The sequence below is a fragment of the Podarcis vaucheri genome (genome assembly GCF_965113315.1).
Source record: "Podarcis vaucheri genome assembly, chromosome: 10".
Classification (NCBI taxonomy): Eukaryota; Metazoa; Chordata; class Lepidosauria; order Squamata; family Lacertidae; genus Podarcis; species Podarcis vaucheri.
Genome location: NC_138748.1, coordinates 20910035 through 20937035, shown reverse-complemented (window position 1 = coordinate 20937035; position 27001 = coordinate 20910035). Strand labels below are relative to the sequence as shown.

Sequence of the window (27001 nt, the reverse complement as noted above, 5' to 3'; positions counted from 1 at the left end):
CTCCTTGACCCTGCCCAGCCAAGTCAGTCTTGCTTGATGGCAAGAGTGGGTGGACACCATTGGGTTTTCAGGGAGTGCCACAGCATGGCAACAGATCGGTATCCAAGAACATAAAATCTGCTTGAAGGTGGTGAGTGATGATTCTTGGAAGTTCTGGAAGTTTTCCCACCAAATTCCTGAATTAATATTATTGTGGAATCCAGCTTTAAAAACTCATTGTTCCAGATCTTGTATGTTAGGGGAATGTGTATAAATTAGACAGAGAATGTTTTACAAATCTTTAAGGGAGGAAATCATGTCCCATTGAATTCCCTTCCTCATTTTGAAATGCTCAGGCAGCATGAAACTCAGCCTCTCAAAATGGTAGAAGCATATGGTAAAGCATGAGTGAACAGGTTCTGTGTGTATGTATAGTAACCATTTTAAAATAATATGTATTTTTTACTGTGGATTCAATATTATAGACTCATAATATGCAAACGCAGTCTGCTTTTAATACACATTCATGGCATACATGTTAATAGCTCCAAAGGAGCTGTTACAAGATATGCTCTGAATATGTATTAGGAACAATACACAATATGTAACTAAGACCATTCTATATTATATTATGAATCTATAATGCAGAATGCATAGCACACTGTTACACCTCAAAAGGAACTATTATGATTGATGCTATGAATGCCTATTAAGAATAATATTGACTAAATGTTTATGGCTCCCTTTAGCTGTTGTCCAGGGTAATATACTACATAGTATTCCTTTTTAGTATATTATTCACTATTTGCATAACATTTTAAAAAAGGTATATTTACTGTTTTAGGAAAGATTAGAAAGGTATTCTTTTGTTTAGAAATTATTGTTGTGCTTTGACTCTGGCACTTTTATTACTCTTAACACCACTGAGTAAATTCAATCCAATTTTATGGGTGCTTGCAACTCTCTACAAATGCATGTAAAATAGAGATTTCAACCGACACTGGGCTGAAACACCTCTTGCTTACCAAAATGAAAGAAATACCATAATCTCGAAAATCTCATTTTTCCTCCCAGTTGTATTTTACCTATTATGTGTACAAATAACATCTAAAATTACTGTAATTGAAATACACTAGTGTGATAAAATTGTTTCCATTTATTCAGTTTGTTTACTCTGTGCATCTGATAGCATTTTTTGTACTGCTGATATTACTGTTTGCTGATGGTGATTGGTACTTTCCTCATATGCTTCCTCCTCCACTAGCAATTTCATGCTGTTGCTATTCAATCTACTTTGCTGGAAATCTACTTATAAACAACGGTTATTCAGAAATTCTTTGAACATGTTTCTAAAGAGCTTTCTTAAAAAAATAAAAAATAGTATGTAATCTGTGATGGTGCTGTTTAGATAGCTAAGCATTATTCATACTTGGAATTCTCCCTCGGATTTAGGCCATGCCTTCTGAAGTTTGTTTCTGGAAAGATATTACGGTGTCAATATTCTAATTGCCACAAGGTAATTTCTTTAGTGGGATGCGGGTGGCGCTGTGGTCTAAACCACTAAGCCTAGGGCTTGCCGATCAGAAGGTCAGCGGTTCAAATCCCCAAAATGAGGTGAGCTCCCGTTGCTCAGTCCCTGCTCCTGCCAACCTAGCAGTTCGAAAGCACATCAAAGTGCAAGTAGATAAATAGGTACCGCTCCGGCGGGAAGGTAAACAGCGTTTCAATGCGCTGCTCTGGTTCGCCAGAAGCAGCTTAGTCATGCTGGCCATGGAAGCTGTCTGTAGACAAGATGAGCGTACAACCCCAGAGTCGTCCGTGACTGGACCTGACAGTCAGGGGTACCTTTACCTTTAATTTCTTTAGTATTACTGAATTTTCAAATATGTTTGTTTAGAGTACAGTGGTACCTCAGGTTGCAGACGCTTCAGGTTACAGATGCTTCAGGTTACAGACTCCGCTAACCAAGAAACAGTACCTAGGGTTAAGAACTTTGCTTCAGGATGAGAACAGAAATTGCACGGCGGCGGCCGAAGCCCCCATTTGCTAAAGTGTTACCTCAGGTTAAGAATAGTTTCAGATTAAGAACGGATCTCCAGAATGAATTAAATTCTTAACCCGAGGTACCACTGTACTAGCTGATTTTTGTTGTGTCAGTTTGTCTGCTTTTTACTGTGATCACTTCCCTTTCTATACAGGATAAAGATGTGTGTGAATTCAATAGGATTTACTTCCTATTACTCGCTGCCTTGAGGGGCATCTTCAAGAGAGGAAAAGGCTAAGGAGTAAACCCTACAAAAATCCAGTGGGGAGTCCCTAAAACGGTTGGATGATGTCTTGTACACCTCATCCCGGCAACTCCTACAGTCAAGCTGCTGCCAAATGTATTGCTCTACTTTCCTTTGGGCAACACCAGCAAGGCCAAGAGGTGGGGTCTTGTTGCCTGGGCAGCCCAAGACCTCCATAAACAGTGCCCAGATGTGTGCCCTGGAAAGATCACTTCAGTGCTGCTAATGCAGCAAAACAATGCAAGAGGCAGCAGTTATGAGTTGTTGTTTTTGTTGTTTGTGTAACGCCCTATGCCCGCAGCTGTCAGGACAGTTTCTGCAGCCACAGCAGGCAATGTGATTGTCCCGTGGTTTGACTTCACACCACCACAGTCACACTCCATTGCCTCTCAAAACAGATGCCAACAACAGCAACTTTTTGTTAAAAAAAAATTAGGATTGTGGGCATAATTCCAGTCACCAGTGCTATTATACTAATGGGACTAAATCTGAATTTTTAATTTTAACTGAGCTGTGGCCAGTTAAAAAGCTACATTAAGTTCTTCTCCACTGCCCATATCCATAATATATTGTAAGGTAAAGGTAAAGGGACCCCTGACCATTAGGTCCAGTCATGACCGACTCTGGGGTTGCGGCGCTCATCTCGCTTTATTGGCCGAGGGAACCGGTGAACAGCTTCCGGGTCATGTGGCCAGCATGACTAAGCCGCTTCTGGTGAACCAGAGCAGCGAATGGAAATGCCATTTACCTTCCCGCCAGAGCGGTACCTATTTATCTACTTGCACTTTGGCGTGCTTATGAACTGCTAGGTTGGCAGGAATAATATATTGTACTAGAGCTGAATAATAGCAATGGACTCAGCGGTCTATTTTAACAGAGCAAAATTAGGCAAATGAAACTTGTTACCTATTTTAGCCAGGGGTCTCATTACCCCAGTGAAAAACCACTTGTAGACAATATTCAAAATGTTAGCAGGACCAATAATACACCCCTTCTATCACACACACTTTAGCACAGAGACACAATCCAATTGACTCTTCCCCCTTTTGCTAAGCCTGCTCTCCTCAGCTGGGCCATGCATATCAGCAGAGACAAGTTATTTTCAACACTATCACCACACACTTGGTGGGGTTTAAAGCACCATGAGATGCGGATTAAAATCAGACCTTTCTTACTTCCTCATGCACATCAACTGAGGAGTGAGAAGGGCACAGTGTGCATCCTCACTATGGTGTGGAAAGGTTTAAATCTCCATATGCCACAGTAGGGAAGACTGCTTCCCCCCCCCTCCAGTTTATCAGAGCAAATGAACTGACAGGGAGATTAGTTTCATCTACAGTGTGCCATGAAGGGAACGAAAAAAGGCCCTGCCTATTCCTCAGCTAAAGGGGGATATTTAAACCTCTTCCTCACACAGTGTACCACAATGGAAGAGAGAAGAAGAACCCATACTGGTTTGAAGGGGTCCCCAATGAACCAGTGTGCTTGCTGGTGGGCACCAGTGTTGGGTAAGGTAGGAAACAGGATGCGAGAAAATGCCAGGGGTTAGATGCAGAGTTTCCTGGCCTCTTTTTTCCTTTATCTAATTTAATCAGGTAGTGTTTAAACTAAAGCGAGCAACTTCTCAAGTAACTCAAGACTCTTCTTCTGTCTGTATAAATCATGGAAATATAGATGGTTCAATAAACTACAACATTTATTTAGAAATGCCAGGTTGGTCTTTATCCAGCCATGTATTCAGATTTTTTCATACCATGATGGAGGAATGAGTTCAAATAGGCACTTAATTAAGTTACAAACCTAATTTGCTTTCAAGGTTTCAAGTTGCAGACAAGGCAGGGACAAGGCAGTAAATGAGAAATACATGCTCCCTTAGGAATTAAAAAACCAAAATGGAATACATGTCTGAATCTCTAGCTCAATTTAGACCTCACAGAGCCCTTGAAAGACAGACAACAGAGAAAGTAAGGCCTTGTGATCAGTACATTAGCAAAGCTGGAGATTAGTTTTGAGAGCACAATAGTACAGTCAGTTGAAACCAAATCTGATTGTGTGTTGATGAGAAACCAGGAGGCATTGCTAGGTACTTAAAGGATTCGGGGCATGGGCCCATGACACAAATTTGCATGTGCTAATTTATATGTATAGACGCCTCTGGGCAGATTAAGATGGCAGATGGCTGGGGTGGTCTCACCAGTACTGCACTTTGCAGTGGACTCAAATGCATAGTAAGCAAAGTATAGGAACATCCCTGATTATAATGTTAGAGATTTATTTTTGTTTTAAGTGATTATATAAATGATTATGTAGCCCTTCCTTCAATTATAGATTTAAAAAAACAACAACACCACACACTTAAGACAAGGTTTTTCTCAATTTTCTCATAATTTGTCAACTTTATGGGGAAATTATGGAGCAGGCCATGATCTGAAGGCACATGAGGCTTCCACTCTGCCGCTACTACTAATTAAGTCTGGATCTGGTTAATGCCTGGTTGGGAGATCACTTGAGAAACACAAGTATGCCTGCCTTACCTTCCACCAGGGGCGAAAAGTGGAGATATAAATGTAAGGAAAATAAATAAATATATGCAAATTATGCCTTGCCATACCACTTCCCCCCTCACATTTGAAAATGCAGTTGCATGAAATAAGAAAAACAGAACAAGTTGTATTTGGGACATATTGTGAGAAACCTTACCACAAAATCATTTTCTGGTGATTTCTTAAGATAGGGTTCACCTCTAGTCACAGTTATAAGTGTCTAAATCTCACGCAGGTCATGACAGATACATGTGTTTTGAGGAGTCTGGCTTAATTATCTTACTGTTATAGCTTCACACATGCTGCAGCCACAAGGTTTAAATCAGCCCTGTGAGGCTCAGGACCAGTTTACTGCAGCAGAGACTGTCTTACATTCCCAGTAGGTCACTGCATTCTGTAGGAGGGTGTCTCCTTGAAGTCCCTAAGATAGCAGAAGCCCACTCCACAGCAATTTGGAGCAGGGCTTCCAGCATGCATCCCTACTGAGATATGAAATGTGCCCACTATTTTTTACTTTGCAGAAACAAGTAAATGCATTTTTGTTTTGTTTTGACTTGTAATATATATCCTTGGGTGTTTTATTTGTATTGATTTAAAACCTTTTAGTTGTTTCTATTGCCTTTATTTCTAATTTTAGCTTGCTATTATGGTCAATTGTAAACTGCCTTGAAACGTAAGTGAAAGGTGATTCATAAATTCATTAAAAAACTAATCAAATAGAATAATTCTCCCCTGCTTCGCTGCAGAAAAAGTAGGGTATCTGAACTAAACTGCCTGAACTGAAACAGTTTGCCAGGACTAGATAGGCATTTAGCCTGATCCAACCAAGCTGCTCTTACCATCCTGAGGGAGTTGATCACAGTGTCACTAAGTATGCTGAGTATGTTTTTAGTAGATAAGACATGAAAAAACTGAGCTTCTGTATATCCTGTATTAACATAGGCTTTAAAAAAAGATATCCAAGATTAACCCATAGGAGAGAACCTAGTGAGTCATGTGACATTGGGCAGTCAGGACTAGTTGTCATAGTCCTGCTCCTAGCTTAGGTGTTGATTTCCGACCCCCAAATAATGGGTGGGGAGGTAGCTGAGGTCTGGATAACGGAGGTCATACCTTTGCAATTTTACAACCACCTTACAGGTACCTTACTTGGTGGTCTGACTACTGAGTCATTCCGCCAAATCTTAGGATTTTTTAAAAAGTGTGCTGCTATGAATTGCCTTTGCTTTTCTGTGATTCCCCATCTGGTACTGTAGCCTTTTTAGTTTCATTGTTTACAGCATTTGCTATCTTTTCGTGAACCACTTCAGAAACTGTTGTATTAAGCGGTATGCTGTATATAAACATATGAAATAAATAATAAAATAGCCTTGCTCTATGAGGTATTTAATCATATTACAGTATATCAATAGCATACTCAGGTGCTGAGTTGTGATGGTTGGCAACCCCTGGCTTAACCCATAGGGTAAGAGGCTGCTGGTGCATTTGCTGTTAATCCTTTTGTGCACGTTCCCCCCACCCCACCCCCCCCGACAGTCTGGGAGGGGGAACAAAATAGGACCCAAAGCAATACAGTCGTAACTTGGATCCTGAACACCTTGGTACTCATATGTTTTGCTTCTGAATGCTGCAAACTCAGAAGTGAGTGTTCCGGTTTGCGAACGTTCTTTGGAACCCAAATATCCGACAGGGCTTCCGCGGCTTCATTTGATTTTACTGCTGAGGTTCAACTCTGGAGGCCTACAAGTTGGTAGCAATAATAATGAATAAAATACATTTCCCTCACCTTTGAATTTGTGTGATGTATTCTAGGCTTCTAGGAAAGGCAGAGGATACTGTTGGGGTACTTTGCATGTGAAGTCTGTTACTACAAGTACAGGCGTCTCCCCAGTTACGCAGGGGTTATGTTGCCAGGTACCACGTGTATACGTGAAATGAACTACAGTGGGGAACACCATCAAAAAAGCCTGTAAACACCCAGTAAACCTCTGGGAACTCTTAAAAAAACCCAGCAGCACTTACCAGACTGGCATGAATGGTGGCACTGGTGGCTCTTAGTCTTCCTCATCACTGGATGATGTGGAAATGACAAGGGGGTGGGTAGACCGGTACCCCAAAGTCCTTGGCCATGGCTCAGATTCACTTGCTGCTGATGGTACTGCTACAGGTGTTCTGCAGAGAAACAGGGTAATGGGCAGCTGACGCTGTTGTCTTTTCAGCTGGTCAGGGTATGCTTGGGAAACCTCCTTGTCCGTGAATGCAGCTTCACCAGTGGTGTGGATATTCTTCAAACTGAAGTGACCCTTCAAGCGGTGTAGCCAACCGGAGCTGGCTTAGAACTCCTTCACACACTGTTTCCCCTCTCCAGTAGCAGACTTGAAGCTGCGAACAGCCTGAGAGCTTTGTGGCACAAGGTGTTGCCATCAATGGGGACACGCTTGCAGTTCATGTCCTCCAGCCTTCTCTGTCTTCTCCAGAACCTTGTCCCACACATTGCTGGTGACCTTTGCAGTTGTTGGTGCACTCACTGCTACTCCTGCCCAGATTTCCTTCTTCTGTATCTTGATGGCACATATGCTGGACTCATTCCTGCCTTACTTCCGTGCCACAGAACACACGGTCATACAGTCTTGTAAACAGCCCAGCGCTTCCAGTTTCTCCTCCCGCGTGAGCAGCACTTGCTGCTTCTTGGGTTTCTCGGCACCTGAGGAAGATGACGATGCCTTATGTTTAGGTGCCATCTCCGAAATATCATCTGAAAACTCTGCCAAAAATCCACCAAATTCAACTACAATTGCTCCCTCCAACCTCCTTTCAGATGCATGGGATCAAAGCTGCAAAGGCTGCTGGGATTGCTAGCCCCTTTCCTGCTCTTTTTGTGCCATTCCGTTTTTGTCCCTTTGGGGCCATTTTTTGCAGTTTAAATCAAATTATTTATTTCCCTGTATTGCACATATACATGGCAATGTGCAAGTAGAATGTCCCACGTTGGGTAAAAGATCCTTGCATCACAGGGTGTTGGACTAGATGAACTTTGCAACCCCTTCCAACTCTACACTTCTATGATTCTAGGGGGGGCAAGGGGTGCCAACTGGAATAAAATATTGAGTGGGGGTGCCGGTAAGCCCCACCTTGCCTAATCGATCACATGACATGGTGCACACACAGAATTCGAATGGCAATGGCCATCAACTTTTTGGGCGAGGTGGTGGCCCCCTTCAGATATTTTATTGGGGGAGAGGCAAAGACCCCTCTGCCCCTAGGAGTTCATTCCTATGGGGGGCACACACCTGTACTCCTAAAGTGTAGTCCAGAAAAACATCAAATCCGATGGCATTTAGTGTAGTTAGGACTAGAGCCAGTGCCAGATTTACATCTAAGATAAACAAGCTATAGCTTGGGGGCCCAAAATATACTTCTTCTTAATTGTACAGTGGTACCTCGGGTTAAGTACTTAGATCGTTCTGGAGGTCCGTTCTTAACCTGAAACTGTTCTTAACCTGAAGCACCACTTTAGCTAATGGGGCCTCCCACTGCCGCTGCGCCACCGCTGCACGATTTCTGTTCTCATCTTGAAGCAAAGTTCCTAACCCAAGGTACTATTTCTGGGTTAGCGGAGTTTGTAACCTCAAGCATATGTAACCCGAGATACCACTGTATTTCACTATTAATATACTTCTTAATTGTATATAAGTTCAACAATTACTTTGATAAAATACATATTTTGTTATGCGCTAATGGCTTTAGATACCTACAGATTAGGTCCATAAATTACCATATAGCATATATTCAACACAAAAAACAGCGACAATTTGTTGCGGACAAAGGACAGCTGGACATATAAAGGGCCCCATTACCTTCAGTAGCTGAGGGCCTCATCAAACCTAAATCTGGCCCTGGCTGGAGCCTTATGACACCATATAAACTTCCCTGGGCCTAGAGGATTCGTGTTGAAGCAGAGCATTTGTAGAGTATACAGAAGGACTTTTGTTTTGCCCTGAAGAGGACCTTTCTCACGTCTGGGCCATATAGGTGTTCTGATATATATCAGAGGCCCAAAGGCCGTCAGGTGCAACAGGTCCCGCCGGAGTGCATTCCTCTTGTAAAAAATGTTCACGCCATTCAGGGACAACAACAACAATATTCAGGCTGGTTGTTCTTTGGTACCAGGCCAGGCTCGGGTTTGCGTGTGTGTGTGCTTTTTTAATGTCTTTTTAAGTAAGTACCGCGCTGCCAGTCTGAGGAGAAGAAGAGCCAGGCGGTTTTCGTGAGGAAACGATGACGGCGGGGGGCGGGGAGGAGGGCGAAAGGAGAACGAGAGCGCGAGGGCCCCAGTTTTGGCGGGAGGGGCGCGAGCCGGAGCGGGCGCCAGTTTCCGCGCCGGGAGGCTCCGTCTGAGGCCGAGCTAAGCCTCTAGCCCCGGTGGGTGGGGGTGGGGGGGGCGGGGTGCCAAACAGCCGGAGGAAAGGAAAGGGGGGGCGGAAGAAAGAGGCGGGAACGGGAGGGGAGATGTTGGGGAAGCGGCTGGCCTGGGAGAAGAGCTCCTGCTAAAGTTATTTCTCTCTCTCTCCCCCTCCTCCTCTATTTCCTCCCTTCCTTCCTTTCCCTCCCCACCCCGGGAAGGAAGAGAGCGGGACTTCTTGAGAGGAAATGCCAAGGTAAAGGCGCTGGAGGAGGTTGCTTTTGTTTTGGGCCGGCTCCTCTTCTTCGCGCGCGGTGTTTTGGGTTTAAAAAATAAACAACAGAGTGAGAGAGTGTGTATATGTGTTTGTGCGCATGTTGCATTTTAGCAAAAACCCGGTTGCTTTGCAAAAAAAAAAAAAAAAAAAAAGTTCGGGCTTCTCTTTGGCGGCGGCGCATCTCCCGTCCTTTGCCTGCAAGCGAGTCAGATAATACGTGTATATATATGTGTGTGTGAGAGAGAATGCGCGCCTCGAAGCCCATCTGAAAGACTTCTCCATTTGTTTCTTCCTTCAGGGTCTTGCGTTAGCCTTGTCGGGAGGAGGAGGAGAGGGGCGTTTAAGCTCTTTATTACTCGGAGGAAGAGAGCTCGGCAGATGTCCCAAGCGAGAGAACCTCTTCCTTCAGGGCCTGAAGGGCCAGAGCGCGCAGCTCCGGCTGAAAACAGCTTTTTGATCTCGCTCCCTCGAGGTAAGTTGCTAGAAAGTTTTTCTTCTGGGGGGGGGGGGGGAGAGAGCCGCGACGGCTGAACAGCTGAAATGATGCAGCTGAGATTAGGCTGTGTTCATTGGGAAAGGGAGGGGTGGGTGTGTTGCCTTTTCCAGGCCGCTTACAGCTTGCTTGCTTACCTTCCCTACATCCTGTTAGGAAAGTGTGTGTGTGGGGGGGTGGGTGGAATTATTCTGCAATACAGGCACAAAATGAGGGGTTTTGTGTCCCTGTGTCACTTCCTTCTCCAGAGCTTTCCTCTAGATGCATTGGCTGTTCTTCACTCCTGGCATTTTTTTTTGTTTGTTGCCATTTTTGCCACACCTCCCAAATTCCGAAGCAGGCCGAGGAATGCCGGACTAAATATGTACAAAACCCTTATTTTTCGCCTTGTAGAGTAGTAGTTTTGAAACTGGAGGGGAGGGGGCAGGTGCTCTCAGGCTAGGCCTTTATCTTCTCCCTACCAAGCAGCCTGAAAGTGTGCTCTTGAGCAGCTGCTCCAGAGTAGATATGCTTTAAAATGCTTAGATATGCAACAAAATGTTTGTAGCTCAATGGTACAATGCTTTGCATGTAGAAGGTCCCAGCATCTCCAGGTAGGACAGGGAGGGACCACTATCTGAAACTCAGGAGAGCGGCTGCCATTCAGTGTAGGCAATACTTGAGCTTGATGGACTACTGGTTGGTCAGTGTAAGGCAGCCTCCTGTGTGTAGCTGGCTGTTTACTTTCAATTTTGTTTGAAAATTTGCCTTCCAGATTCACTAGGCGACAAGTTTATAGTGAGCACATTCAAGTAGGAGGATGGTCATGTGACACTGTTTCTTGTAAAGGTTTCCGTGTTTTAACAACATTTAAAGTGTTTTAGATTTTGGAATACCTTTTTCTATAAATAAAATGGGAGGCATTTAAGTTTGTTTGTTTTTTACAGGCAATATGTAGTATTTTAACCACTTCATTGTTTTTATTCATTTAGAACTGACACTTTGTCTTTAAATGATACTCAACTATGCACAATAATATTTGAAGACCAAAATAAATACTTACACTAGTCCACAACTGTATAGTGGCAATATTGTTGCAGCAGCAATCTAAACTCAGGGATGAATTTGACACACTAGAAATATGTGTTAATAATAACAAACCTTTCTTCTTGTAGAAGCGCTTAACTATCCTTGCCATGTAACTTTTGTCAGAAGTAAACTTCTAAAGAATTCATAGGGAAAATCAATAACAGCCCAATCCAAGGAAGGTTTACTTTAAAGTAAATCCCACTGTGATCAGTGGGATTTTCACCCTCATAAAGAACATTTGATTGCAGCCTTTTAATAAGTTGAAAGTAAATTCCATTTAACATGGTGGTACTTACTGAATAAAACACGCATAAGATTGAACTGTATGGCATAGAGTTGCTGCAGAGGTTACTAAGGTAACTTTTCCACTTACACAATGGCAGTGACTAAGGGTATCTTTTACCAGTATTGTCCAGTGCACGAGTTACACCTCTCCCTGTCAAAGTTGGACAAAGTCATGGTCATTCACGCCCTAGTGACCTCCAGGTTGGACTTCTGTAATGCATTCTAAATAGGATTGCTTAGCATTTTCAGAAAATTCAGCTATGACAAAATGCTGCCAGTTTATTATCTGGAGTTGGGTGTATGCCTGCAAACATCAGAGCTGTTTTATGAAACACTTTTTGAGCTATTAAGGAACAATATATAATGTATGGACATACTTAGGCCACTTCCATGAGCATTTCTCAGCTTTGAAACCTGTCTATGGTCTGTTGCAGTGTATGGGTATCTCGTTTACTTAACGCGCATGGAGATGCAAACAAGAATCAAACTTACTTGCTTTTTGAGATGCCTTAAATGTATCTCAGGTCTTTAAAAAAAGCAAGATTCCTTTCCATAGAATCTGTATTAGAACCATTCTTCTTTGTATGGCTGTGTTGTCATCAAAGAAACCATGATGTGAAGCTTCCCATTCATAGTTTGTTTGCGTGAAACAAACCACAATCCCTGGTTGTATGTAACACTAAGCCAGGGTTGTGGTTTGCTGCATGGTAAACTGTTAACTTTTGACCAAACTGTAGAAGGCAGTGGAAGACAGGAGTGCCTGGCGTGCTCTGGTCCATGGGGTCACGAAGAGTCGGGACACGACTAAACGACTAAACAACAACAAACTGTTAACTGTGGTTATAGTTGGTTCATGCATACAACATTTTATTCTAGAATCAATGGAGACCAAGGTATTTGTTTTTTCCTGATAAAGTTCACATACAGTCTAGATCTATTGCATATTTTTAGCCCCTGAAAAACACTTCTTGATAAACTGGTTTCATTCAGAAAACAAAAGTTCATTGCAGATTGACCCTGCATTGGTCTGCAGTGTGTCCATTTGAAAACAGATGTAGGCGGTCCCAGAAATGCTCCTTCCAATACCTTGCAACTACTGGCCTAGCTGCCAACAAGAACAGACCAGTAAGATGTTTGAAATGCAGGTTCATATTATCTCCCAAGCAAGTTAAGCCGGATTGAGGGATTTAATGATGTTTTGTCCAGTTATGGCACAAAACCCCCCAAATATTGATTCCCACAATGTGACCACTTTTCACAGGTCCACCGCATGTGCTGGTGTGACGCTGTTGACATGCACCTCCTCCAGCAAGTTAGGGGTGAGTGGCGCTGATATGGGCTAGTCTGGCTGGTGCTGAGTTTCTTTAACAGAAGCGGACACCAATATGACGGAAAATGGATTTGAAGGTGGCATACACCAGGATTGCAATCACCAATTCTTTCTTCATTTACCTTGGCCATATGCAGGGAGAAAAAGGCATGGATAGTCTAATCACAGAAAGAGTTTTAAAGCACACATCAGGTGACTTGACCCTGCATACCCCGTTGTGGATGGCTTACTCTAGAATCAATCAAGATTAAAAGCATGTTGAGGACAAGCATAAATGATTCAACATTGAGAAAAACTACATTTCCAGCTATGTATTGTTATTTGTATCCCAGATTTTATGTGTAATCTCAGTGCCATTTTAGATACTAGTATAAAGAGAGATGATCTATTTATGCTGTTTAGTGCTGCAGTTGAAAGATCAGCCTCAAGATTTTGCCATTTTCTTAGGCCCAAACTATCCTGTGCAGCAGACCCACATCCTTTAAAAGCAGATGAACACCAGTAATGTATAAAGTGGAAAATGAGGATGTAATTTAAAAGGTCATAAGGGTGTGTGATTGTGGAGAGAGGAGGCAGAACTTTTTGCCTGCCAATGAAATTAGGAGTTGTCTGGATATCAAGCTGCCATCCTATTTCCCTCACCTACTCACCTTCTGTAATTCCAGATGTTTGGGTGGTAGTCAGTGGTGAGAAGTATTCAGCACATGGTAATATATTATTACTTAGTTGTGGTGCACCAGAGATTTCCCTCCCCTAGAGATTTCTAGAGATTTTTGCCCTACAGGTGCTTTAATATCCTGTTGCTGCCAGGCATATACATTTTTATGTTCCCAAACGTTTTAGATGCAGTTTTAATTTTGCTAACTATTTTATTATTTTGTGGCTTTTAGTTTGCTGGGGTTTTTTTTTGTATTTTCATGTTATTTTGTAAACTGCCCTGGGAATATAATTGAAAGGTGGCATAAATATACTTATAACAAACCAAATTGTGAAGTTCCTGCCTTCCTTGCCATAATTGAGGAACTGCAACCAGACTTGCAACGATTTGTTGGTACCTTCTCCTTCACACTCTTCCTTGCATTCATTCTATCATTCTGAATGGTTAATGGACCTCACCATTACAAAAAATAAAGCAGTGCAAGCAGATACTTCCTGAAACACCTGAAACAAAGACTGATTAATTGAAACATTGGTATGTTTATAATTAGGAGGAAAATCTTATTCTGGATGAGAGCTGAGCCTTGGCTGCTCAGATCTGAAGCACAGGACAAGGGAGTGGGTGCAAGATCTGAGCCAAATGGAGCCAAACTCTCATATGAAAATGTGGGGGCTTTGTCTGTCATTGAAATTCAGCCAATGGAATGGCCCTCCACTGAGTAGATTATGTACTATTCAGTCACTAGCTGCATTTGCCTTTGTATGATAATGCTAACAGGAGTCAGTAATATCTACAAAGCTTGAGAGACAGCAGCCCATAATACGCACAGTTGAGTCATCATGTAACTTACTGTAAATGTTTCTGAGTTCTGATTTGAGTTGGAGCTTTTTTGAGTTTGGAGAACTGCAACAAGTAAAGTGATGCAGCTGTCTTTTAATTTTATTTCTCCTGCTCACCCCCATTCCCCTTTGGTTAGAGAGGCTTCCCACTTGTGTTGCAGTTGCCTAAAAGTGCCATTCGGGGCTCATAGATCTGTAACCTGTTGTGAACTAAAAGTATTCTAGAACAGTGGTTCCCAATTGGTGGTCCACGGAGCCCAGGGGGTCCACGTAACCCACTCAAGGTGTCTGTGGCACCGTTCACATAACAAAAACTACCATAAAGGTATAAAAAAATTCAAAAGCAGGGGATCCATGGCTTGGATTTTATAAAACAGTGGGTCCACAGTACTTAGCTAACTGGGGACCACTGTCCTAGAAGGTACATTTATAGCACAATCTTATGCATGTTTACTCAGTTGTGTTCAGTGGTGCTTTTTTCCTAATAAGTGTGTTTAAGTTTTCAAACTTAGTGAGGTTATTATTTATTGTTTAATAATACTGTACAGAGAATGATAGATAAGTGAACAAAGTGATTTTCTAAGGACGTTTTGCTGCATACCAACTCCAAATTGGGTTGTAACTTGAGGTTGGTAAGTGTGAAATGAATATAGCCGTCACACAGTTTCTTAGATGGGCAGATATGCTTTGGAAAGAGGTACTTTTTATGAGAGAAAGCTATGACATTTTTGCTATTGTGCTTCAATAGAAATAACAGTAAATCAATACTGCTAAAATATCGAGTTTCACAATTACTCTAATTTTTCCAGATTTTGTGCCACCTTTTACTGGTAACTGGTTTTAATGTTATGAGTAATTGGATTCCCCCTCCTGTCCCTCTTAACGGTTGAAAAAGTTGCTAAGATTTTTCGTATTTATTAAATGCTACAGTTTTGAGTGATGAGTAATACCCTTTGAGACAATAGTGTCTTGTATTATCCTCTTATGTTACATTGTTCTTCTTGCTTCTAACACAACTATGAATTTATTAGTATCATCCAAGAAAATGCAAGATTTCTCGACAAGCTTAAGTGTAAATGTCGCAAGGACATACTTCTGCATTCAGTTTCTTGTGCATAATTTCAGTTAAGATGATTAATGCCCATGTGGCGGTGACACATGCATATTCTTCTGAAGTCAAATCCTAAACGACTTTAGTGACATTGGCTTTTACCTCATACTATCTTGGTCTGCCTAGTACAGCAGTTTCTGATCTCGGATTCTTTTCCAGTCAGAACTTTGAACCGAGTGATGCGGTATGGGCAAATGCAATAGAGTTGCTATTTCCTTTGAAGTTTCTGCTGTGGTCATTGCAATGCTAAAAAGGCAAACAGCTTTTTACTTTGAAATATGACATGGCTCTTTATCATAGAATTGTAGAGTTGGAAGGGACCCCAAGAGTCATCTAGTCCAGCCCCCTGCAATGCAGGAATCCTGCCCGCAGCCGTTCCTAGGTGGGCTCGAACCACCAGCCTTCTGGTTAACAGCCAGATGCACTGATCCACTGCACCACAGAGACCACCTACCATGGAACCTTTAAAGAAAGTTCTGTCATCAATCACAGCTCTTCAGTGCACATGTACCGGTACATTGTTTAATTGAACTACAATACACATATCTAAAGGTTGGCCATGAAAGTATCTAAAATGCACATCCTAAATTCAAAATGTTTATGCAAAATTTGCTTTCCCTTTAATTATGTTTGCCAATTCTAAAATAGTGCAGATTGGGGGTATTTGTGTAATCGCTGAAGTATGTAGACTGGAAAGTACTTCAAAAGTTGGCCACACAAAGATATCTGGAATTGCTTTATTAAATAGGATTTTGTTCATATGACTGGTGCTTTTTTAAAATTTAGATATATGAATGTAACATTATTTTTCTGTGTATCAGAAATCAGAAATCTTCAGCTTCTATGTGTGTGTGTGTGTGTGTGTGTGTGTGTGTGTGTGTGTATATATGGTTAGTCTTTTAAAAGAGGCCCCGTGGAACATGTGTACTGTGTATCCATGGGGCCTCTTTTAAAGGACTCACCCTGTATATACATACATATATGACACGACTAAACAGCAACATACACACACACACACACACAGTGTATCTGTGCAGCATGATTTGCCCTTTCTTGTGATTCTGGCCAAAGTACTTTGGAGTTTAAGTTTTCAAATGGACTGTGAAGAACTTTGGAGGTTCAAAGTTTTTAATTGTACATAACTCCAGTGCTTTCCAATAACACAGAGCCAGTCCTGTGTTACAGAGGGGTTTTGAGGTTTCATTCCATGTGATCAGTGATGTTGGAATGAGGGAGATCTCACAGGAGAGCCAAACAGTGGGGTTGCTTGCCATACTAACATGTCTTGCCCATGTGACCAACACTTTATAAGACCAGCAGGTTGGCCTTTTGGTTTTTCTCTCAACTGAGGATGTAAGAAATGAGAGGGTATTTAATAAGGCCTTCTCAGTATCAGCTTCAACACTTTGAAATGACCTCTTTATGGCGGTGTGCCTTGCACCATTATTGATTTAATTTAGTACACAGATGTGAAACTATAGGTATTACAGAATTACAATATAGCTGGAACTTCTGCTGGCCTGCTGATACTATTACTGATAATTTATTTTGCTATTTAAATGTTTTATATTAGGTATTTATGCATTTTTTAAAAAATTGTGGAACACCCTGTGACCATTTTGTAAATGCTGGCACAGAAATCCTTAATTAAGTATATAAAATAATACTTGAAAATGATATCATTTTTACAGTAGGTGGCAAAGGTTTCCAGCTGTTTAACAATAGCAACAACTAAGGACTCAGCTATACAGCTGCAAATAAAACATTTTAAGTGTGTTTTAAGTGCAATATACAATGTGACACTAGATGGCGATGGTGAGCCTTATGGAAAATTCAATGTATTTTTAAAAACGCTTTTTAAAAAAGCGTTTTCAGAACATTTTTTTATATGTGTGTAGATTCTACATAAAACTCACCCTCTCAGTTAGACTACAAAAGAAAAGAAAACCAAGGGGACAACCTGGAGTGGATTTTTGAAAAGGTTGAGACTGAGAGTTCGGTTTTGGTTCTCAAAGTAAATTCCTGTGCTAATCATATGTTCTAAGATACTATTTACCCTTCATTAACTATAACAGTATGTCTGGACCTCTGAGCCACTATGCAAACACTTGGCTCCAGCTTGCGGAACTCCGAGCTCAAGTAATAACCACCACCACCAAGGCAGATCCCACAAGCGTGAAGTCTCTTTACCCCTTAGTATGTGCAAGGTTATGCTTAAAATTCTACAAGGAAGGCTCAAGCAGTATGTGGACCGAGAACTCCCAGAAGTGCAAGCTGGATTTAGAAGAGGCAGAGGAACCAGAGACCAAATTGCAAACATGCGCTGGATTATGGAGAAAGCTAGAGAGTTCCAGAAAGACATCTACTTCTGCTTCATTGACTATGCAAAAGCCTTTGACTGTGTTGACCACAGCAAACTATGGCAAGTTCTTAAAGAAATGGGAGTGCCTGATCACCTCATCTGTCTCCTGCGAAATCTCTATGTGGGACAAGAAGCTACAGTTAGAACTGGATATGGAACAACTGATTGGTTCCAAATTGGGAAAGGAGTACGGCAAGGCTGTATATTGTCTCCCTGCTTATTTAACTTATATGCAGAATTCATCATGCGAAAGGCTGGGCTGGATGAATCCCAAGCCGGAATTAAGATTGCCGGAAGAAATATCAACAACCTCAGATATGCAGATGACACAACCTTGATGGCAGAAAGTGAAGAGGAATTAAAGAACCTTTTAATGAGGGTGAAAGAGGAGAGCGCAAAATATGGTCTGAAGCTCAACATCAAAAAAACGAAGATCATGGCCACTGGGCCCATCACCTCCTGGCAAATAGATGGGGAAGAAATGGAGGCAGTGAGAGATTTTACTTTCTTGGGCTCCATGATCAGTGCAGATGGTGACAGCAGTCACGAAATTAAAAGACGCCTGCTCCTTGGGAGAAAGGCGATGGCAAACCTAGACAACATCTTAAAAAGCAGAGACATCACCTTGCCAACAAAGGTCCGTATAGTAAAAGCCATGGTTTTCCCAGTAGTGATGTATGGAAGTGAGAGCTGGACCATAAAGAAGGCTGATCGCCGAAGAATTGATGCTTTTGAATTATGGTGCTGGAGGAGACTCTTGAGAGTCCCATGGACTGCAAGAAGATCAAACCTCTCCATTCTGAAGGAAATCAGCCCTGAGTGCTCACTGGAAGGACAGATCGTGAAGTTGAGGCTCCAATACTTTGGCCACCTCATGAGAAGAGAGGACTCCCTGGAAAAGACCCTGATGTTGGGAAAGATGGAGGGCACAAGGAGAAGGGGACGACAGAGAATGAGATGGTTGGATGGTGTTCTTGAAGCTACTAGCATGAGTTTGATCAAACTGCGGGAGGCAGTGGAGGACAGAAGTGCCTGGCGTGCTCTGGTCCATGGGGTCACGAAGAGTCGGACACGACTAAACGACTAAACAACAACAACATGTTTCAGTGTGGGAATGGTTAGGACAGAAGGAGAAGTAGTTTTCTTAACTTGCTGCAACTGAGTAATAAATTGGGAGAACAATCATTATATAATTTTAATTATCCTTAATCTCTTTGCTAATACTTAACTCTTGCAGTTTAGCCATGAACAATTTATAAGAGAACGGTTTGGTATATTCTTGTTGATAAAGCAGCTTGGAAAGGAAGGGGTAAATCTTCTTAAATTGCTTATAGTGTAATCCTTTGTTGTTGTTTAGAAAAATGTGATAGAGGAAGAACAGCGCTAGGAGAGAGAGAGATCAGAGAACCTTCAAATAACCCAAATATACAAGTAGATACAGAGGACCAGCCTGTCTGGGGGAATTGCACTGGTGATGACCTCATCAGAAGTAAGTATTTCCAGAACTAATTGCTGCTGTTTAGACTTGCCTTTTTAGTGTAATCTTGTACTGACGGTTGATGTAGCTAAATCTGTGTCAAATGCATTTGTGTAGAACTGTAATGTGTGTCAATAGAATTTCTTCTCAGGGATGATTTCTGTCAGTCTTCATCATCAAAGACTACCTAGAGATAAACAAGCTGTTTTTGTGACTTGAGCAAACATGCATTATACCATGTCAGGCAGCGCATCTGTGCAATTATTATTTTAAGATCCCATAATGCTGTTTTCCATTAATTCCAAGGAAAGCAAATGCCCTTTGAACAATCTTGAGATTTGTCAGTCTTGTTGTGTGTTAAGGAGAGAGGAGAGTGCCTTCAGATTCTCTACAGAAAGCAGTGGTTCAGGTTTTCAAGTTATAAAATCAAATTTCATCCAGCCTGATCTCTGTGAGTAGCTAGCCTTTATGGGACCAATTATCTGCTCGAGCCTGTCTCACCCTCTTACAGATGGGATAATATAGGGCCAGTCCTATTGAATCCTGCTTGTGGATTTCACATAGGCATTTGGTTGGCCACTGTGAGAAGAGGATCCTGGACCTAGAAGGGGTGTTTGCCTGATCCAGCAGATTCTTATGTTCCTAATTTCCAGGTCTGCAGTGAACAGGGATGTGATGTTCACAACAATAAATGGGGGTGTGCAGAAAAGTGCAGTGTATGTAGGAAGTTGTCTTATGTGTAAAATCTTCACTTCTGCATCAGTGGCTTTAGAAGATTGGGGTGATTGTTTGCATGTTTCGTGCAGCATGTGTTCTTGATGGGTCTTCCCTAATGGTCTGGTAAAACCGCATTGGAATTAAAAGATATGAGTGTTCCATTGTGTAGAAAATGGAATCAGTCAAAAGTAAACTTTCTGGATTGAGGACATACAAAGCGATTATTTGAAAAAAATTAAGAATTGGTAAGTAAGACTGATTTGCCAAGGAACTTGCTTTTCTGTGTTGCATTGAACATAATACGCATCATAATTTTAACAAGAGCCTTGCTTTCTGTTTACTGCTGCTTTAATGACTCAATATTTTTTTCTCTTTCCAAATGGATTGTTTATCCACCTACGCAGTTTCAAATATTGCTCTGTTTGTTATAAGTCTTCTTAGCTTTCCCATTATAAATGTTTCCAGATGTTTCGTTTTTCTTATTATTGTAAAAAAAAATACAGCAAGATAATAACTTTTGGGCAGTTAAACAGCTTAAGACTGTCAGGAAATTCTTCTTAATGTTCAGTCTTAATCCTTGTTCTTGTCATTTGGGCACCTTGCTTCAGCTTCTACCCTGTGGATCAGGCCTGGGGAGTTTTGTTCAGCCTGAGAGCTGCATTCTTTCATAAGCAGCTTTCCAGGGGCTGCATACCACTGACAGGCATAGTGAGAAGTAAAAGTGGATATGACACTTGCCTTCCACAGTAGGATACATTCCAGCCTCACAAAGGTCCATGATTCTATCCCACTTCTCCTTCCAGGTATTAGCAAGAAGAGGCATCATCAATGTTCATGAGCATATTCCATCTAGGCAAAAGCACTTAAGATGGACACAGAGGCCTGGGAGAGGGTACATGACCTAAGGAGAACCCTGACTGAGGGCCAGAGACCTGAAGAGCTGCTTTTGACCTTGTGGCCTGAGATTTCTCACCCTTTCCATAGAGCAGCAGAAAATAAATAATGTCCATCATGTATGTGACAGTCCTTCAGATATTTGAAGATGATTGTTAGGACATCTCCTCTTAGTTGTCTCTTCTCCAGGCTTCATGTATTTAATTCGTTCAACGATTCCTTCTTTGTGTTTTCTTTAAAATTTACATTTTCCTAGTAAATTAAGAGAAGTTAAAAATTAAAAAATGAGAAGTAAACTTAGAGTTGTATCCATAATGCAAGTAAACATACTATTTGTCACATCATGCCTTGCTATTTTCACCCTTCCAAGTGCAATGTTATGCAGCCAATCATTCCAGCTTTTAATTTGAGCACCTTTAGGATCTTATGAGACATTATCTTTGAAAAGAGAAGCTGTCTGATTCCATTGTCACCATTCGCATATGAACATAGCCTATTCTGCCAAATTCCACCAATATACTTGTTTTTCCATTATTTTTCTTTGTTTGAATGACACATTACTGCAAAATTATCATAGCAGGAGTTAATTCAGCACAATTTGTTCAATATTCAATAGCAATAAGCAATAGAAGTTGAAGGAGCAATAGGCATGGGTCTTGTAGACTTGTTCAGATTTAATCTTCCTGTTGCTCAAACAGGACTTCAGCTTTGTGATATTTAAGAAAACAAGAAGCATCTCCCATATATTCAAACTGTCATGAATAATTGATTAATAATAATCCAGTTCTCAAGATTAAATAGCCTATTATATGCTGAAGTTTTACAGATAGAAAGGTCACTGCCATCCATCATTTCAGCTTCAAATTTATCCTCTTCTTCACTAAACATCCACCTTGTTCTTTCTGGAAAGGGGTATTTTTATCCATATTGGAGGGAGTGGGGAGGATAAACTTCTGGGATATGTTGTGTACTATTCAGTAAGTGGAGAAATTTGGTAAACCCAAGCCATAAGAAATGTAAAACAAGCACCTTTCAAGGTAATGCACTAATGCACTAAAATAAAAATAAATTAAAATCCCCCACAGTGCTAGAGAAACTGAAGTGGTAGTTTTTTCAGTGTCCGCATTAGAGAATTGTTCTCTGAGGGGCTCATCATTTAGGACTGATTCACATGATCAGTCATATCAGATAATACCTTGCTTGTGTGAAATCTCTATTGCATTCTCAGCTCTTAGGTGAAGTTTCCTTATTGGGTTAGTTTACACTGAGGCCCAACAAAAAATATACTGGAAGCTACTTTGTGCCAAAGTTATTTATCCAGTCAGATGATGTGATAGCTTTCAAAGAGTGATTTTAATAATGTACAGGACTTTCATTGCTCAATTACATGATGTTTTATATAATGGGGTGTTTCCAGCTACCCCACCCCTTATAAGAAGCTGCTGCAACATCATGGGAAGGGTCTTTCTAGGACTAAGGTGAAACCATGAAGCTCCCTTGTTATTTTTGCTATTGGATGCTGCACGTTTTATTAATCTTGTTAAATTTATAGTATTTAAATGTGCTTTTTTGTATGGCTGTTACATTTGCTATTGTTTTGCTGTGTTATTTTGAAATTGTTTTTGTAGTGTTGATTTGAAATGTATTCCTGTTTTCTTTGTTGTAAGCTTCTTTGAGCGTGATTTTGTGTGTGTGAAAATGTGGCATACAAATTGAATGACTGAATGAATGTTTTCAGACAACTGGAACCAGTGCTTGAATGAGAAAGAACTGTCAGTGTTATCAAGCTTCGTATTAAGAATTACCCTTATATACTGAACTTAAATCTAAGAAAAGGACACGAGGCTACTATCTTCTAATTGTTCAAAAAGTGTTGGTCATTTTAATAGTGATGATTCTAAAGAGGACTAAATCTACAGGCAGTGTGTTATCTGAGGGAATAACTTTGCTTTCCTGCCTAAGACTGATGTTTGCTATTTTTATTATGTATGAACAATCTGATGCTCATTTGCCTGGGTGCAGGGTCCAGTGAGCAGAGTAGGATTTGCCTGTTAGTAGACATGCACACGATTATGCTGCATGTTCAGTCATTAATCCAAAAAGTTTTAGGTAATGTGAACCCCAAGTCAGAAGATCATTATCTCAACAAGGGAAAGTCCTAATTATTTGTCACTGTCCTTTCCTTGTTAATCTCTCCATAACTCCAATCAGCAACTAAAGTTTTGATGCTTTCTAAATAAAGTACATAAAGCAATATATTGTTTGAAGCGAATATTACTTAAATCACTTCCCACCCCATAGCTGTAATGCATCCTTATGAACCTACCAGAAATAAAGCTGCATTTTATGTTAAGATGTATTTTCCATTTGGTTCCAGTATATTTCAAAGAAGCTTGCCTGTGTATAGCATACAAAAAAAGAAGAACCTGCCCACACCTTTCCTGAAATAATACTGTGGAGTAAGTGAACTGGCATTGTGATAGTCTGCAATTTTCTAGAGTAATGATATATTCAATTAACCATATTTAGCATTTGAAACACAAAATAAGATACTTTGCCAAATTATAAAAGCGTAAGATGGTTTAAAATGTTAGCCATCTCCAAAATAATCAATTCTTCAGTAGCACAAGATATTTTAAACAAAAATGGTATGGTAAATACTCACAGATACATTTTACTACCATCTATATGACAATAGTGCGCTCTTCGAGTATATATAAGGTGTATATCTGAATGGAATAGATTTGCATTTGTGTGTTCTGCAGGTTGTCCTTGAATGTAACTATGAACAAAAGCACACTTGCCTACATCTGTCTGTGTACCAAGGGTTAACTAGAATGGGTACTGGCTGCATAGCTGATTTAATTCAGTTTTCAGATATAAGTCTACACTTCATAGTGGTATATAGATAGTGACAGACTCTCACATATATAGGTTTTGCATTTCACTTGCCTCAGAAGCACACTGAACCTGGCTGGAGATCTACCAGAATTTGACTGTGTTGTTATGCATCTGGAGGTTTGGGAAATGTTGTAGACCTTGCCAAATAGATATGGAGGCCTCTTGCATGAAAGGACTTGATGTCACTGTGTCAAGTTGGGGCAGGAGGCTCCAGTGCATGAATATACAGCCTGTTATGTATCTAAAGACTGCAAATTTTCAGTGAGTGGAATTCAGCTATGAGAAAGATTCCAGAGATGCACGTCTGGAATTGCCAATGAATTCAGTTATTCAGTACTAATACTAGACTGGAGTGGAATCCAGTAATTTTGTCCACTTCTGACTTTAGAAGGTGGTATTAGTCCATGAGGCCTTTTCTCTGGCTCTTCTTTCAGGGCTGGAGACTGTTTTTAAGAACATTTATAGTTAGTATCAGTTGGAGCTGTGTTATGGTTTAAATTTAAAATGTAGAGATATTGTGGTTAAGAGTTGCCTCTTAAGGATGTAAGGAGGAGGATAGCAGACCTGGTTTCTTTCACTTTTGTGGTGAGCTGAGTAATTATATTTTGTTTAGGGCATGAGAGTTGGAACTGCTGCTACTTATAATTTGTACTTGGAAATGCAGGCATATATTGCATATTATGTGTGGCTTTAAGCCTTTTCCTTTTTGAGCTAGAGGGAGTTCAGTATGTGTGAAGAGTACTTCACTTAGAAATATTCACAACTTGAGCTGTGTCCCTGTGCTATAAATATACCACAGTTCACTTATAAAGCCCTGAAAACAATGGGACTAATGCTTCTCTGCCGTGATACACGGAGTGCCGCAGTATCCCATCAAGATTGCTATGGGGAATGGGAGCTTGTGTGGTTCAATGGAGGGGGAGAAGACAAGGCTGGATGTGAATTGTAGAAGACACATAACAGCTTGATATGGAGTGTGAGGATGTGTGTGTGTGTGTGTGCGCGCGCGCATGTACACACACAATGGGACTGGGGTAGAGTTATGTTCTATGTGAAAATACTTGCATACATTTGCACTGCAGTTAAGAACACTCCAATTACAGTCGTACCATTGAAGTCAGACGGAATCCGTTCCGGAAGTCCGTTTGACTTCCAAAACGTTAGGAAACCAAAGCACAGCTTTTCATTGGTTGCAGGAAGCTCCTGCAGCCAATCGGAAGTCGCAGAAGTCCCGTCAGTCGTTCGGGTTCCAAAGAACATTCGCAAACCTGAACACTCACTTCCAGGTTTGCAGCGTTCGGGAGCCGAAACGTCCAAGTACCAAAGTGTTCGGGATCCAAGGTGTGACTGTATTCGATTAAAAAAAATAAAATAGAATTATTATTCTTTTAATGGCTTCACCAGTAGATTCTTCTCCATGAAATTTGGAAGGGGAAAGGAAAGGAAAGTTATTGAATAAAAATATGTAGGAAAATATTTACACATGGTTGTAGCAACTGTGTGTGTTAAACATTTTTCCATGTACAAAGTGTTTTTGAAAAATAACCTAATTTCATACAAAAACATTGGTTATGTTGGAAATATTTGTAAATGTGGTGTGCGCTAAATAAGCTCTAACAGGACAATGTTGTTTTGTTCTATACGTTTCTGAAAGGGAGGGGAGCATTTTTAATTGAAGTATTCTGTTTACTTTTGTAAAAATAAAAATGCTGCATGTATTTTATCATGGCATATCTTTACAATGTTCAAAATAAAGCAAAAAGCTCTGCTGATATTTGGTGCCCATTCAGTTAATTCCACAAGATAAGGACTTCTGAGTACCTCTGGCCTCCGCTATATTGAAACTATGGGAGCATAATGATTTCATAGAGATTTATATCTTCTTCTGTGAACTGAGAGGAGGATCAGAATTTTAACTTGCTTGGGGGGAAAAATAGCATGGATAATTTCATCCCATTATGGCTGTCTTTGCCATCTCCTTTGTGAATGTTCTTTTACAAATTTACAAGTGCAAGATGACTGGTGTTTTTCTTTTCTTTCTCAATTTTGAAACCTTGTAGTCACTGCTTATAAGGGACATGAAACTCTATAGTCTAGTAATAAAAATGCTTTAACCATTTTTTTTTTGGGGGGGGTTGAGAGAGAGAGATAGAGAGAGAGAGAGAGTTGAAAAACCAATATTGTACCTAAAGTGTTTGGCACTGATTTCAAATAAGCTACACTTGACTTCCTTTTAGGTAAGAAAGTGTATAAGTTTTTAGGAAAGTTTATCTTTGCAATCCATGGTCAAGAGTACTCATAGGAATTATTTCAGTAGTATTGTTAGAATATCTTTCATATCACAAATGTAAATATTGTGTGCTAAGTTCTTTGTATTAAATAATACAGTACTAAGTCATAATTTTGCCAGAAATATAGTAGTGCACCCAACATTGCAGTTCCATAGGCACTGCAGACTTCCATGCATGCAGTGGAACCCCATTGTCCTCTCCTGTCATCTCCAGCCCCCTATGTAACCTCAAAATCAGCTGTAGAGAAGGACCATTTGAAGCAGATTTTGGGGGTGCACAGAGAAAACAGAGCGCTGTTGTACGAGTGGAACACAACAGGTTGGATATAACCCTTTACTAAATTTGAAGCATCTGCTTATGGCAAGTAAATATAAAAATATTAATTTCATCCTTCATCTTGCTGATCATGGAACAAGCAGGGGTATCCTCCTCTGTGGCCAGCATGGGACCCAATTGGTCTGGTGGAAAAGCAACGCCGCCTCTGCTAGCCTGCACACCTAACCATATATAAAAAATTCTACCTGCCTACATGGACTTCCTTATCACCTATGGATAATTTAAGTTTTAGAAAACTGATGCATTTAATGTGGTTTGCTAGCAACAATTAAAAGCCTACACCCTCCCCAGACATGTTTGTGAAAGTGATGCCAATTGTGGCCAGCCAAGGCTGCCCCTGCCGCCCCCACATCTGTAAGGGCACATTTTTGGCCATCCATGTGTTAGTCTCCCTTTGTCAGTGTCAGGAGGTGGCAATGCAGACAATATCTGATGTGGCTCCACATCACTATCCTGGAAGCCTCACAGCAAAAACGAATGATAACGAGTTAACAATGCAGTCCCTTCTGAACAAGCACCAAGCTGCTGGAACCTTTGATAGCATTTCTGGCATGTCCAGTGTTGTTTGCAGTACTTGTGAGTAATGGTCTAGTAGGCATAGTATTTTGGCATTATAAACCTAAAGCACTGTCATAAAACAAATTAACTGAGAAAACAAAAAATAAAGGAACATGTTCTGGTATGTAAAGAGGAAACTGAATGGGAAAAAACCCTTAGAGGAATAACCACCTGCCTTGCCCTGAGACCTCA

General features: G+C 40.8%; 1 protein-coding gene and 2 long non-coding RNA genes across 4 annotated transcripts in view; 2 read left to right on the top strand and 1 right to left on the bottom strand.

Annotated features, from left to right (window-relative positions):
• The window catches only part of LOC309541776, a 126613-nt gene extending 117499 nt beyond the window's left edge, over nt 1-9114 (bottom strand). The window contains exons 1-2 of the long non-coding RNA XR_014223919.1: nt 8668-9114; nt 6833-7514 (exon numbers count right to left, since the gene is read on the bottom strand). This is a non-coding gene — a long non-coding RNA (uncharacterized lncRNA). The remainder of the gene's footprint in view (nt 1-6832; nt 7515-8667) is intronic.
• A 196-nt stretch (nt 9115-9310) lies between these two features.
• MDFIC (MyoD family inhibitor domain containing) overlaps nt 9311-27001 on the top strand; it is a 42349-nt gene continuing 24658 nt past the window's right edge. The window contains exons 1-3 of one of the 2 annotated variants that reach the window (XM_082239873.1): nt 9311-9468; nt 9788-9961; nt 18993-19124. In XM_082239873.1, the coding sequence (XP_082095999.1) occupies nt 9868-9961; nt 18993-19124 (226 nt within the window). In that variant the 5' untranslated portion in view covers nt 9311-9468; nt 9788-9867. Of the gene's footprint in view, nt 9469-9787; nt 9962-12113; nt 12229-18992; nt 19125-27001 lie in introns of those variants that run through there. The other variant, XM_082239874.1, reaches the window with a different exon arrangement.
• On the top strand, nt 12802-18840 carry LOC309541791. The gene is made up of 3 exons (XR_014223937.1): nt 12802-12857; nt 17349-17480; nt 18743-18840. It is a non-coding gene; the product is annotated as an uncharacterized lncRNA (long non-coding RNA).